The 14,721-nt window shown below is 30.4% G+C and overlaps 1 protein-coding gene and 1 long non-coding RNA gene across 3 annotated transcripts; one reads left to right on the top strand and one right to left on the bottom strand.

Annotated features, from left to right (window-relative positions):
• The first annotated feature begins 961 nt into the window (after window positions 1-961).
• Window positions 962-3,839, top strand: LOC105138531 (ubiquitin-conjugating enzyme E2 27). Its single transcript, XM_011044634.1, has 5 exons — window positions 962-1,352; window positions 1,945-1,993; window positions 2,900-3,059; window positions 3,260-3,349; window positions 3,522-3,839. The coding sequence occupies exons 1-5, from the start codon at window positions 1,175-1,177 to the stop codon at window positions 3,627-3,629; spliced, it is 585 nt and encodes a 194-aa protein (XP_011042936.1). The 5' UTR covers window positions 962-1,174; the 3' UTR covers window positions 3,630-3,839.
• On the bottom strand, window positions 3,684-4,846 carry LOC105138532 (uncharacterized). Of its 2 annotated transcripts, XR_844797.1 has the most exons (3): window positions 4,379-4,846; window positions 4,159-4,294; window positions 3,684-3,920 (listed from the first exon to the last, which is right to left on the bottom strand). It is a non-coding gene; the product is annotated as an uncharacterized LOC105138532 (long non-coding RNA). The 2 variants fall into 2 exon arrangements; XR_844796.1 differs by having other exon boundaries at window positions 3,684-4,294; window positions 4,379-4,845.
• Window positions 4,847-14,721: the final 9,875 nt, after the last annotated feature.

Genomic DNA, 14,721 nt, shown 5'->3' with positions numbered 1-14,721 from the left:
AATTATTAAATTTTTTATGTTATTATAGATAAAAATTATAAAAATATCGATTATATCTCATCTAGGTTTTAACTGGTCATACAAATGTAACAAAATCAACCTTTAAATAATTCGAGGCCAGATTAATTTCATAACTATTGTTTTTTCACGGCCTACTCGTAACCCACGCAGATTAAATATTGGGCTTAACAGCCCACAAATTACTGGACTCAGGGATGTTTTCGTACTTTCCCTAATAAACATTTTTAAATTTCACAGTTTTTGTTTTTTTTTAAGAAAAGAAAATCAAAAGTAGCTACTTAATTGCTTTTTTCAATGAAGAATAAAAAATTATGAAAAAAATTATATTAATATATTTTTAAATACTATTATAGTACTAAACATACATTAAACAATAATACACACCAATTATATCTTTAAAAAATTTAAGGATTAATTTATAATTTTTAAAATTTAAAAATAATTATAAATCATATAAAAATCTTTAAACAATAAATTACTTCAATATATCAATTTTATTAAACTTATTAGATTTAACGCTGGAATAATCATATACTAGATGAGTTATTTAGGTTGATCCAACAATTAATATCATTTTATTTTATTATTTTAAATTTTAATTAAATTATAACTAAACCAAAATTGATTTTAAACTATATTAAATTTAAATTAATTATTTTTTAACGTACCATTTCTTTTTTTCATTTTAGAAATATTTTAAAACGAATTAAAACTTTTTAATTTTTTATTTTAAATTAATATTTTTTAGTATTTTTAAATTATTTTTATATATTAATGTTAAAAATAATTTTTTTTAAAATAAAAAATATTATTTTAATATATTATCAAATAAAAATATTTTAAAAAACAATATTATTATGTTGGAAACTGTAAATCACATCGGATGATACACGGGACAACTAAAAAACCGAAAGAGAGAGGTAAACTTAATAATTAAACAACTGACAAAGACACTACAATATCACTTCACTACCCCTTTCCCTTATCTTTCCGGCCTGCCCTCTCCAAAGTGGCTTTAGGAGGCATAAAAGGGAAGGCATCATCCATCCATCAGAGAAATAAAGAGAGGGAAAGAAAGCAGTAGTCTTTTTATTTCTTTTATGTTTTTCCATTTTCTCTTCTCTTATTGTTAGGGTTTTGTGTTTGAAAAACAATGATCGACTTTGCTCGTGTTCAAAAGGAGCTGCAAGAATGCAGCAGAGACATGGAGGCTTCTGGCATCAAAGTGGCACCTAAATCTGACAATCTTGCTCGATTAACCGGAACTATTCCTGGTCCTATCAGCTCTCCTTATGAAGGTGGCACTTTTCAAATTGATATCACTCTCCCAGGTAACATACTTAAAACAAACACTGGCATACAAGGAGTTTCAGCTTTTGTTTATGTCTTAGAGATACTCTACAGCTCAATTTTGATGGGGTGTCTTTTTTTTAAAAAAAAAAAAACAATCCAGCTGCATTTGAGTGTTTGCTTACTGGATGAAAAAGAAAGTTGGGAAAGAAAAAGATACATACTTGAAGATTTAAATTGAAAATCTTGCCCAGTCGTCTTAGTTGCTGTAAGAGTAATTTTATAAGGCTAGTTAGGGTATTTAAATGTGTATCAGGTATTGTTAATTTGGAGGAAAAGGACGAATTATGATGTGTGTTTTGGGGGTTTGAAGTGAGTGTGTGTTTTTACCGTGTATTTGATGGGTTTTATTCTTTGGCAATCTGTTGAATTTCCAATGCCAGTGCTCTGTCGCAGGATGTTTGTTTGGCGGTTAAAAAAGTTGATATGAAGGAAATGGGTTATCGCGTTCATTGTGCCATATTATTACTACTAGCTATGGTTGCTTGACAGGGTGTTTGTGTTAGCTGTATTTGAAGAGGAGGATATAGACATTTATTGACCTGCATTTGTAATGTTTTGTTCCTTTTGTAGATGGATACCCCTTTGAGCCTCCAAAAATGCAGTTTGCAACAAAAGTCTGGTAGGGCGAAGTTGGAGTAAGCTGTTTTTATTTCCGCAGCTTTTTTAAGAATTATGGTAGTGTGTTATTTACAGTTGTGCTATGAATGGTGGTCTTAAGAACGTAATATGAGACATTGTATAATTGTAGTAGGGCTGTTGTGCTGTCGAAAACTAGATTATTATGGATTATATTTCAATTGGCTGAATGGAAGTGGAGAACAATAGTGATTCTTTTAAATCAAATGGACTGGATAATTGTATCACCTTTCAATATAAATTGATGAAGGGAATATCTGCCTATTATGTATCTGTTGGCTTCAAAAGGTTGTGTTGGTTGTTGATTGATATGATTTATAAATGTTGTAGAACTCGTTATAGTTTTTGGTTTGGGCATATATATATATTGGCTCGTATTACTTCAAATCCCAGCATTTCCAGCTTCTCATGGAATTAGCTTCTGTCTTAATTTTCTTTCTTTTCAATTTTTTTTTATGATGTTTTCATTTTCCATCATATCTTTCAAAAAGCTACACTTAGTACCATTGACCACCTTAAAGCAAGGATTCAACTAGTTTTGTTCATTCCATGCTCTTAAATTAGAGGTGATTTGCAGTCGATTGGCTAACATTCATTTTTTTTCATTAAATGTTACATGGCCTTGTGGAAAACTCATTTGAACCAGGGTTTTAATTGCCAGTATTTAGGTGGACATGCCAGGGATGAATCCATGATGTTGCATTTGGGAGGGCAAGGTTTTATAATTTTGAATTTGGAGGGGCCATTCTGTAGAACTTAATTAAAATTATATGCAACAATTTGAAGGGGGGTATTGAAAATTTTAAAATTATTTGCATAACTTTTCTCCAGTCGGCATTTGAGCTGATGGTACTTCAATTATCATTTATGATGTCATTACCTGCTGAAGGCACCCTAATATTAGCAGCCAGAGTGGGGCAATCTGCCTGGACATTTTGAAGGACCAGTGGAGCCCAGCGCTCACCCTAAAGACAGCACTTCTTTCTGTCCAAGCATTGCTCTCAGCTCCTGAACCTGACGATCCTCAAGATGCTGTTGTAGCACAACAGGTCTGGTTCGCTGCCATTGTTTGCCGCAATGTCACTGATTCTGTATTACATAACTCTTTTGAGTTTGGTTTATTTGCTTGTTGAAATACAATATCTCAGAGGTTATTAGATTTTTGCTATTTCTTACAATCTTTTCAGTAGATTTTCTATTCTAGTTAATTTTTTTTCTCATATTCAACTCGGTGTTGTGGATATTGCAGTATCTTAGAGACCATCAGACCTTTGTTGGCACAGCTCGCTACTGGACAGAAACTTTTGCCAAGACCTCATCGCTTGGGGTTGAGGAAAAGGTAGCTTGTTTTATTCTATATGCTCGTCTCGTTGATTCTATAATTTCTCAAAATTTTCACAGCAGGTAGCACTTTCTTACATATCAATTTTTCTTTTGTATTAGAAACAACATATATATGTCTGTTAATACATCTGTAATGCCTTTTTTTAACCTAATATTGGTTGGCGCAGGTTCAAAAACTTGTGGAGATGGGTTTCCCTGAAGCTCTGGCGAGAAGTGCACTAGAATCTGTTGGTGGTGATGAAAATTCGGCTCTTGAAAAGCTTTGTTCTGGTTAAGGAGGGGATGAAACTGACAAAACTGAATAATTATATCCTCGTATAGTTTTACTTAACAAGCCCTTTTCATTGGGCTACTTTGCCTGTTTTGTTTACTGTCCCTTTTACTGAGTGAATCTGCCTTCGACTTTCATCATATGGACGGAGTTCCTAAGAAAAACTGTATTGATTGCTGTTTAATCTATGGAGAAATCTTGGCTTGTACACTTTTACACGGGAAACTATTACCTGGTGCCTCTTTTTTATCTCTTGGTTCTAAGATAAGCAATTACTTGACATACACAATTCATGCTGCTTTGGGTAATAAAAACATGAACTACAATGTGGAGAGCACCCATAGTTAAAGACAACTGTGTACCATGTTATAATGGCAAAACACAAGCTTCCTCTCACATGCTAATGCTGTGATGACATTTAAGAGAGTTTTGACAATGAAATCCTTACAAAGTCACTCTCATTGTTATCTTTTCTATGGAGCAAATGCTCGAAAACTTAGCTAAAATCATATCTAGACTAGCAAGAAACTAACCTTCAACAACGTAAATCTTTGCAAGAAAGGAGCCAGCAGAACAGAGAAGGCTGTGGGAATAACATATATTAACCTTAATTTCCGTGTGCGTTACATCGCTTAGCTCAGGAATGTAAAGATCAAGCACCTGAGCTTGCTGAATTAAAAGCACTAAATATTAGTAAGCAATACTAATAAAGAAAAACATAATGAATAGAAAACAATGTAGAAGAACACTCACATGCAGGAGTGCTGTCCAGGCTCCCCTGAAGAGTTTGTGGCTGTCAAAGTTAACTTGACAGCTGACGTATCTCAGATACAATGTAGTCACAAAAACGAATCCCAAGAGATACTTCGTTAACACTGGGAGGTTTTAGGAAAAAACCAGTCTCTACTTTTGGCCCACTGATCTTTACAAATATGGCGACATTCACTGCCAGATATCCCAAGAACCTCCAAATTGCAGCAATCCCTTGTTTTCAACTCCACCAACTTGAGCGGTACAGACTAGTCATTTCTTCTCTCTTCGTTCTTTTGTACGCATTCGCTGTAAACTTGTGCTTCGCTTAATTGGGACAGAGATTTAGGTGGTGTTTATAATAATGAACAGAATAGTAGGAACGAAAATGGAAGTTTTTATTTTTATTTTGTAGTTATTTGGTTGAAAGTAATGAAATGAAAATCATTTTATGAGAATGAAAATTAAATATAATTGTGGAGGATAACGAGAATTTCATTTTAAAATAATAATATATTATTTTTATTCATTACTTTTTAACATGTTTTTTTTTTAAATTATATTATTGTTGTTGTTATTACTATTACATTGTCACTTTCTTCTCCATTGTCACTGTGAAATCATTTTATAATTATTATTTTTATTTTAAAAACAAGGTATTAAGAATTTGCATTTTATTATGATTTTTTGTTCTTATTTAAAAAACAATATTATAATTAACATATCATTTTAATTTCTCTATTTTTTTTCATTCTAATTCCTCCATTATAGTTCCAAAACATTCATAGTTTTTCCTTTTATAAGAACATAGGAAGGACGAGCACAACTCTTTGATATTTTAAAACAAGTTCTTGCAGAATTGTAGAGCGTGCTCCCCACCTGAAATTGAATAGCTGTTGAATCATATTCCAATCCTTTTCGAGGCATAATTTAACAGCCCAGATTTCAGCTGTGATGGCATTTCGCATCCACAGTCTTATCTTTAGTTTCAATTAATTTGCATATCCTATGCCCTAAATAATATTTTAACACTACCCATACACTTAAATATGAAAATCTAACATGAGAAGTGTAATTCAACTAGTTTGATTGGATTATATGTAATAAGTAAAAATTATTTTTTTTTTAAATTTTTTTATGAGGTCATGGCAAAACTATAGTTTCATTAGTATTTTTTTTTTGTTAAAACATGTCTACAAAAGTGTTTATCAAACACGCCATTAAACCAAATTTTTTTGTTATCAAAATAGTGGCAAATCAAACAAATCATTAAGCATTTGATCCAATTTTTAACCAGATTGAGTAAACTAGAATATTGGTTCCATCATGAATCAAACCAAAATTCAAGGTTTCATCCAAAATTAAACAAGAACAGATATTTAAATCAAAATAAATCAAAATTAAAGAACATAAAAAACATAAAATTTTCTAATAAAAATGGATCAAACACCAAGAAAAATAAAGAACATAGTGAACAATGAAAAACATTCAAAGTCAAACCCAACAAAGTTAACATTAAATCTGACCAGATTTCAAGAAATAAAAAATAACATTTTGTTTGCAAGCAAGCATAAATAAAAAAAAAAATCAAGCATCCTTTTACTTTAATTATTACTGAAACATCATGATTTTTTTCAAAATGGGTTTTGATTCAAAATCAAAACCCTGACATTTAAACCCATAAAAACATGTTATTGGTGCATGAAAACCCTAGATTATTTACTAAGGATGATATACGAACTTGTAAAAACTAAAATCAAATTAAAATAAAATCTAAAATTAGCACTTAAAACGATGTTCTTCGGATAAACATGAAAAAAATCTAACATACACTATCAAGCTCAAAAAATAAGTTTTAGGCCTCCAGATCAAGCTATCTTGGTCCCAACAAGTCATATTATCATAAACAAACATGTTTGAATAAAAAACACTAACAAATAATCTTGAATCATCAAGATCATGTATAGGATTTCAACTTAAAAAAATACAGCCTTATTATTAGCCAATAAAAATATCAAAACTTAATTCAAAACTGACTCTTTAAACACCTGAGACTTTAACTAAATTCAAGAATCAAGAACATGCATTATTAACCTAACAAAAAGCCATCAAACACCTACTACTACTTTTGTCGGACTCTAAAACTACCATTTGTTATCAAAATCAAACACACAAACATCATTTAAATATCCTAGTAATATTTGCAACAACTTTTAAATATAATTAATCAATCAAGACAATATTTTTATTTATTAACCCATATAAATACTAAAACACAAAATAATATTGAAAATATTAAAAAACAACATTAAACATTGAAAAAATATGAATAGGTAGGCCACTTAGACTCCACTCTTAAGTTTTTACATGGTTATATCTTCTACTAGCTTATTGGCTATAAGCTGATACTTCTCATATCTTTTTTTTTTTATTTCCTTTTCATTTTATATTTTTTTTCAAAGCTTACATGACCTTCTATGTTAGGTTTTTGAACCTTCACACTAGGGTTTTTTTTACAAAGTATATCCTCACTTCTTTCTCTTTTCTCTTTTTTTTTTATTCTAGGAGTATTTATAGGGTTTTTCTAAGTTTTTTTTTTATGAATTCTCTTAATAATTGATCAAATATTAGTCATTTAATTAAAATAAGAGAGCCCTAGAGAAACGTTAATAGCTGAAACCTTTGTCCTTCAATGGTTTTTTAGGGATGATAGTTTTGCCTAAATGGTTTTCTCTTTCTTAGAGATAAAAACATGCATTTCTCACCTTCTAATGTTGGATAAAAGATTTATAGCTCTTGATAAGAACCTTCTGGGATTTTTTAAGTGTGAACACGTAAACATGTGAAGTGGTTCTATATAAATAAGTATCTTAATCAAGACTGATTGGGTTTGCTACTTTTGAAGTTTCGATAGAGAAACTTTGATATAAACATCATCGGAGACCCCCTGAACTTGTAGAAGAGTTTTACTCCTCTCTTTTGGATCTATCCTTGCTTTATTTGGAGGTCTTTAACTCTACATTTATTTGTTTAAATGTGCTAACTCAATCAGCCTAAAATTTAAAAATGCAGTGATGGCTTATTTAGGATGAGATGTTAAAGATTTTTATAGTAGAATTGAGATATAAACGTTCAATTTCATAGAAAAAAGGCTATATAGGAGATGTTTTTCTTCAATTTATATATAAAAAAAAACCTCATACCATTTGGAGGTTTAGAACTCCATAACGAGCTATTAGAAGGTTTCAACACGATTATCCAAAATTGTCAAGGAAAGTTATGAATAGTGATTGAATGTCATATCGTCTAAGTTAAACTTTTAGAAATTCAAGTTTTTAATTTGGGATATGATAGATTTCATTTTAGTACCTACTATTTCCCTTGCTTTTAATTGCACTTGTAATTGTGTCACAAACACTTAATTTCATGCAATTTTACTCATATCAAACTCAATCATCAGCCCTAAAATATAGTATCATTTTCATCTTGGTCCTTGGTTTCAGATTTGTGTATTTGGACCCTTAATTGACCATCAAACTTTTAATTTTTTTAATTTGACCCATGATTTGGTCAATTTCAACTCTTGAAGTCTCACATCTTTTATGATTTGATCCTTAGTTTTAAATTTCTTCTATCAAACTCCTAATTAACTAACAAACTTTAATTTTTTTCATAATTAAACCCATTAATTTGACAAATGAAACTTTTCAAATGTCAATTTCAATCCTCAAACTTTAATTTCTTCAAATTAACATCTAAATTGACTCCAAAAAACTAATTTTTCTTGTAATTAAATCCTCAATAAAATTAATTAAGCCTTTCAAAATCCTTATCAAGACCTTACTCATCCAAATTTGTATTTATTTACCTCAAATAAAAATATTATCACCGAACGAGTCTTTTGTCAATTAGAATTGAACTACTAATTTTGTCAATCTTGTACATTCTGGTCCTCCAACTTCTCCATTTATCATTTTGGTCCTTCACCATCAATTTTGGCAATCTTTTAGGCTTTCTTCATGTGTATCCTCTTGTATTTTTATATTTTTTTTTATTAATTTTTTTATGGGGTAAAAAATGGGTGACATTATAGACTGCATGAAAAAAACATAGTTTGACTAACAAAATTCAAGATAATTGAAAAAAAAAGAAGATATTATGACAATAACAAATTGAATCAACTTGACTTGGCCTCAGTTAACATGTAAAAATTGTGACTCGAGTCATGAAACTGTGATAATCTCATAGAAAAAAATAAAAATAAAAACATATTAAAACTCAATTCTTAACCAATCAGAAAAAAATAAAAATAAAAACATATTAAAGCTCAATTCTCAACCAATTTAATTTTAAAGAATAAAATTAAAAATAAATAATTAAAAAATAAAAACAAACCCCAGTTAACTTACTAACTTGGATTATAAGACCATATCCTAATAGAAAACAAATTAAAATAAATCATGAAACTTAATTTCTAATCATTTTAATATCAAATGATAAAATTGAAAAACAAGTCCATTAAAAAGGGATAGAAACAAATTCGAGTCAACCCAATTTAACCAGTCAAATCCTTAACTTTAATTATAAAACTGAGATAATCTCATATAAAATAAATAATAAATAATAAAATTACAAAAAAATCAATTTCAAGTTAATCAATTTCAAATCCATACTATCTATCATTTCATTTCTCTTAAAAGTAAGTACTACACTGTCGATCTAATCAATATTTGTACCAATTAATTAAAACCCATATGTGTAACATTGGCATGATAAATTTCTAAACAAGGAATTCGTTGATTCATTAAAAAAAAATATTACAGTGGCGCCGCCTTCATTTTATTAAATTAACGCACAGTACTGACACGTTAATATGGATGAACTTAGTTGCAAGTTACACTTGGAATGGCGATGAAGATAATTCAATAAACACTCAAAGATTCTGCAGAAGCATAATTACCTATAATTAAGATCATGGATAACACAATTCAAGTGCAGTGATAAACAGTGACTCTTCTTGCATAAGGTGGATGGCAAACAATCAACAGCATCATTGCCAAGACAAGAGCTAGCACCAACCCTAATAGCATCTTATTATCATCATTTGAATCTGAGCAGCAACCCATCTTTACACCTTCAGCCTCCACTTCTCTATCACTTCCTCGAAATGCCAGGAACCCTCTGAGGGGATATGGATCTAGCCAAGTGCGTGGTGATCGTGCAAGAATAGATCAAAGGTTCGAGGCAATGATTCCAATCCACACGATGCAAAAAAACAACGCAAGGGCATGTGTTGGCTGGCTCTGATAGCTGGCTTTTCCAATTATTTGGTTTTGGATGCTTGTGATCAACACTTTTGGTCTTTGTCGTAACCCTCATCTTTTCAGGACGACTGGGATGGTCTACCACACGTGGGGTCGCCGTTCCACACATGTATAATTAAGTAGTTTTTTTTTTTTCCAGTATAGTAATTTTCCTGTTCTCTACCACAAAAAGATATTAACCCTTCCTTGTAGAAGTGTGAGGTCCATTGCCCTACTCATGGGGATCGTTGATGCAAGCACAGAAGCTAGCATAATGCAGGGCCCATTCAATTCAACTTTCAATAAAAAATATCAGAATTAATAATTGAAAGATCAAGTAAAGGAAGGAAGTAATCAGAAGCATGGAATATATATATATATATATATCCCACATATCATCGAAATAAATTAAGATTAAGACTATGGCTGCCTATGTCCTTGTCAGGAAAAAAAGATAAAAGAAAAGACATTGCATTAGGTTAATCCTCTATCCTCAAATTAAAGAAGTTCCATGGGAATGAGGTGAACTAGAATGTTAATTGGGAAGTAGTTTGGGAATGCGGTTTGTACTGTAATTTTGAATTTTTTAATATTAAATTAATATTTTTTAGTGTTTTTTTTATTTTGTTTTGCTAGGATAATGTTATTAATAAAAAAATATTTTAGTACAATTTCAAATAAATAATATTTTAAAAAAATATTCTATATACACCACAATTTCAAATACTATTTAAGACCAAAAGGTTGAAGCACAATAGGTGAGTTGCACGATTTGAGTGCAGTAGCATTTAAGAGTTATTAATTAAGATTTTTATAATTTTTATTTTTTAGAAAATATTTTTTACTTATTTCTTTCCAAATACGTTTTTAGTTAAATTATTTATGTCATAAATTGTTTCTGAAATATAATTTTTCTGGATTAATGATTTGAGTTATTAAAATTTCAAGCACGACTATTCATAAATCATGTCAAGTTGATTTTAAATTTATGGGGAAAAGAAGAGCAAATTGATAGAACATTTTCGTTTTTTCATGTTCTACGACAACTGTGTCAAACATCTGTCGTGTTTTGTACTCATTTTTTTTATATAATTTTTTTAAACCGTATTTAATTGAATAAAATTAAAAATGTGAATGGGTATATTGATTTGAACTATATTAAATTCGAGATCCACAAGACGGATGCTAAAGAAGAAAGAATAAAATGGTGTTTGATTCGCTGATCTTATAACTTATTCATGGTAAAATGAGGTTTACTGATCTTCAGCTGTATGCAGTGTTGCCTAGCTTAGCATGCATTTCTTTGTTTTAGGAAGAATCTTCCTTAATTTTCCATGATGTTGAAGTTCTGGAGAAGCAAAGAAGTTCGAGACGAGCGTAATTAGAGCCCTACGTCCATATATTCTCTCTGCCATAAAGCTGCAGAAACCGTGAGAAAGCTGGAGGGTTTCGGCAGCTGACTCTCCCTGATGCTTGCTGGTCTGACTTCTTTTCCGGTGATCTTCATTCTTGGATTTCCAAGCAGGGTATGTGTGCTGGTGCTGATCTTTAATATCTGTGCTTGCTGGGGCATTTGGATTTCAAGGATTGAGTGTATGCTGGTGAATTATCATTTCTCTTTTGGTAGAGGCGAGGCTTCTAAATTCTTCTCCTCATGTATTGCGACTTGTTGGTTCAAATTAATCCTGATAAATCTTGGTAGTGTGGAGCTTTGATGGATTATTTTATTATGCTATTAGAATTAGCTCAATTTATCTTTATATTTGAGGTATATTATCTAACAATTGTTTAAATTTGTTCCTAGATATAAAGTATATTTTGTTAAATATTTTTAATGAAATTGACCAAAATTAACACCCTCATATACCAACCTAGTTTGTTCACTTGAGATCTTAGTCCAATGGTAGGAGGGACTTGTTTTCTTTTTTCGCATCTAAGTTCGAATTTTAATGTGCACGTCTGTCATCCTTACGATGCCTTACATGTTCACTGGACTTGCAAGATATTTAATGAGTCATGAAATTAATCGTGGTGCACACAAACTAACCCGAACATCCACATAAATCTAATAATAATAATAATAATAACAACAACGTATGAATTTAGAGATTGGCCTAGGTTATAGAATAACCTAGAATATAAGAATATATCGGAAGTAATTAGAGCTGTAGAATGTAAGATAAAGCCTTGCTAAAATATAATAAGTTCAGCTAATAATTTCTTGTTAATAATTTTCTTATGATTGCTCGCTCTCTCATGCTGAATAATTAGAATGATGAGATTTACATCCAAAACATTAGACCCAAGACATAAAATACGAGACAAAACCTAGACCTAAAACACAAGATACAAAGCATGACCCAAGCATAAAAACCAAGGGCTAGGGTTTGGGCTCGAACTCATAAAGCCCAAACGTGATAACTCCATTTTAAACATGGTCACACTGTATGGCCCAACTCATCATCAGAGCCAGGAGGATGACTCAAAAACCTCAAATGGGGTGACACAATCTCTAAGAAACCTAGCTAACCCAACTGGCCAGTAAGTCACTGGTCTTTGTAATGGGTTCGGGGTCGTCACCGAGCTCGATGAAGCCACGCATCCAGGCACACATATCCTAAAGACTGGACAGAAGATGTCCAGCCCCAAATATATCCACCAACCTTTAAATAATCTCGTATATTCTTAAATAATGTGAAATATATTAAAAATTAATATAAATTATATTTTAAAAACTCGTTTAATAATTTTAATTTTAAATTAAATTAATTTTTTAATATAATATATCAAATGATTACGAGTTTAAATTTTATTATCTTTATTTATCGAATAAAAATTAAGTATAAAATAATTTAAATATATATAAATTTTAAGTTCAAAAAATAATTACTTGAAAAAATATCTTAAAAAATAAATGTAAATTATATTTTAAAATTTTATTTAATAATTTAAATTTTTAAAGTTGAATGGATCACCTAACAAACATGGTAATTTCTAGCAGATGATCCCATGATGATTTCATTTCTTTTAAACCACGCACCATCAACCATTAAGGCCCTTAACCTAAATTGATTACTATTAGATCATGTGTTCGCCATCCTTTTTCCATTTTACTTTCATTTCTATACAAGCTTGAGTGAAGGGAGCTTATACAGTGCATGCATGCATTAATAATACTGAAAAACTTGATTGAAGGAGGAGGACTAGTAGAAGAAGAGAGACGTCAGGTCATGGAAGGAGGCCATTAAATAAGGGGAATTTAATCGCAATGGGCTTGCAGATTCAACACGTTCAAACCATCGTGTTTTCATGTGTTCAAAGTTTTGACACGTTGACTTGTGCTTGCTGTAGCTGCTTTCCCCAAAAACCAGACTCTCCTCGTCAACTGTGTTGTGGCTGCCATGAATCCTCAGGACATTCTTCTTCTTAGATTTCCTTCGGGGTCACTCTCATTCCTTGTAATCACGCGGACTAATTTGGCTAGTTTTACTTGGTCAATTCATCATCCTCCCATGGACTCGTGACTGTAGAAATGTTTCTTTTACGAAGAGAGTCTTATCACTAGGCTCGTGTTATGCATAAAATACAACTATGCCCTAATTTAAGCTTGCGAAGACAGGTCTTTGAGTGTAGCTTTCAACTTTAGCCTTAATCAGACCGTTAAGCATTAAATGCTTGGGAATCACTTTACCTGGACAGGACATTCGAATAATCAAACTGCCCGCGTAAGATTAAAGAACGCTACATTCCTCGAGTAAATCTAAGCAAGGAATCAGTACTTCATCATAGCTCGGAAAAGAGGAAAAGAAAAGAAAAACGCAAAATACAAAAGAAGAATAATCAGTACTTCAGATAAATATGCTAAGAGGCAATATATATCTGATTACACGTAAGAATAAACCAACTCCCGGGGGGGAAGCACCGCGGCATAAGAGAGAGAATATTATTTATTAAAACAGCGTAATGACAAAAATGCCTTTGTTTTTTTCTTTTTTTTTTAAAAAAGTCTTGTTTGTTTTAGTTTGGGGTAAGATGTCTTTTTATATGTCTATTTGGAAGCCTTGTTTTTCACCTTTTTTTTTAAGCGGGAAAACATTGTTGCCCTTAGAAATAAAAATTCATTGAACTAGCATCTAAGCATATTTTTAATTTTTAATTTTTTAGAGTCAATGAAATGATTGAATTAATTTTAAAAGTAAAATTCCTTTAATTGAAAACTAGGGGCTGTTTTTTGTTCTTACAAGATAAAAAAGAGATAATTTATTATTCTAATCATTACATTATATTTAGGTGATGTACATGATAACATGTAGTACAATAAAATAATCATTATTAGTGTTTTTTATTTGTCATGATAGAAAATTTCATTACTTGATAGTGCATGTTGTTGGATCCCTTTTGATTTGATGCTTTTTTTTTTTTATTCTCTTTAAATTTTGTGTTTGTTCTTTAAGATTTTACTAGATGCTATTCAATTTACTTTTTTATTTAAATTTTGCCCATGTTTTTTTAAATACTATTTTATTTTATTTTAATTAATTTATAGAATTGATTTTTATAACAGACTTAGCTAACTGGATCACTCAAGTCCGTATGTATAAGCTATTTTTATTAGCTTTTTGAGTATTTTTTATTTTTTTATATATTTTATATTTTAGTTTTATTTTTAATATTAAATTTTTGTTGAATTTTATCCCTCAACATTAAATTAATTGTAAAATAATTTTCATGTTTTCTTTATCATATAATAAAATAGCTCAATCTAAAAAAGTTCCCAACTTGAGTTTTGGATTTGATAGATTGACTATAATTAACCCAACAAAATTTCTATATAATTTAATTTAAAATTCAAGTTAAGTGAAAAATAAAGTTGGGAGTTCTTAAGTTTAAATTATTATACAAAGTTTAATGACAACATTAGATTTTCTTTTGATATAATTGCTATTTTGATATTTAAAATATTTTTTGGTCCAAACCTCAATGAGAGTGCTAGAAATAACCTAGTAAATTAAACAAACAACTTAAATACTATCATTCTTCTAG

This window comes from Populus euphratica, unplaced genomic scaffold (genome assembly GCF_000495115.2).
Source record: "Populus euphratica unplaced genomic scaffold, PopEup_1.0 scaffold79.1, whole genome shotgun sequence".
NCBI classification, from domain to species: Eukaryota; Viridiplantae; Streptophyta; class Magnoliopsida; order Malpighiales; family Salicaceae; genus Populus; species Populus euphratica.
This window is presented reverse-complemented; position numbering and strand designations above follow the sequence as displayed.

Coding starts and splice junctions, on each gene's coding strand:
- LOC105138531 (XM_011044634.1), top strand. CDS start 1,175: ATGATCGACTTTGCTCGTGTTCAAAAGGAGCTGCAAGAATGCAGCAGA. Junction 1,353..1,944: donor AATTGATATCACTCTCCCAG/GTAACATACTTA, acceptor TTCCTTTTGTAG/ATGGATACCCCTTTGAGCCT. Junction 3,060..3,259: donor ATGCTGTTGTAGCACAACAG/GTCTGGTTCGCT, acceptor TGGATATTGCAG/TATCTTAGAGACCATCAGAC.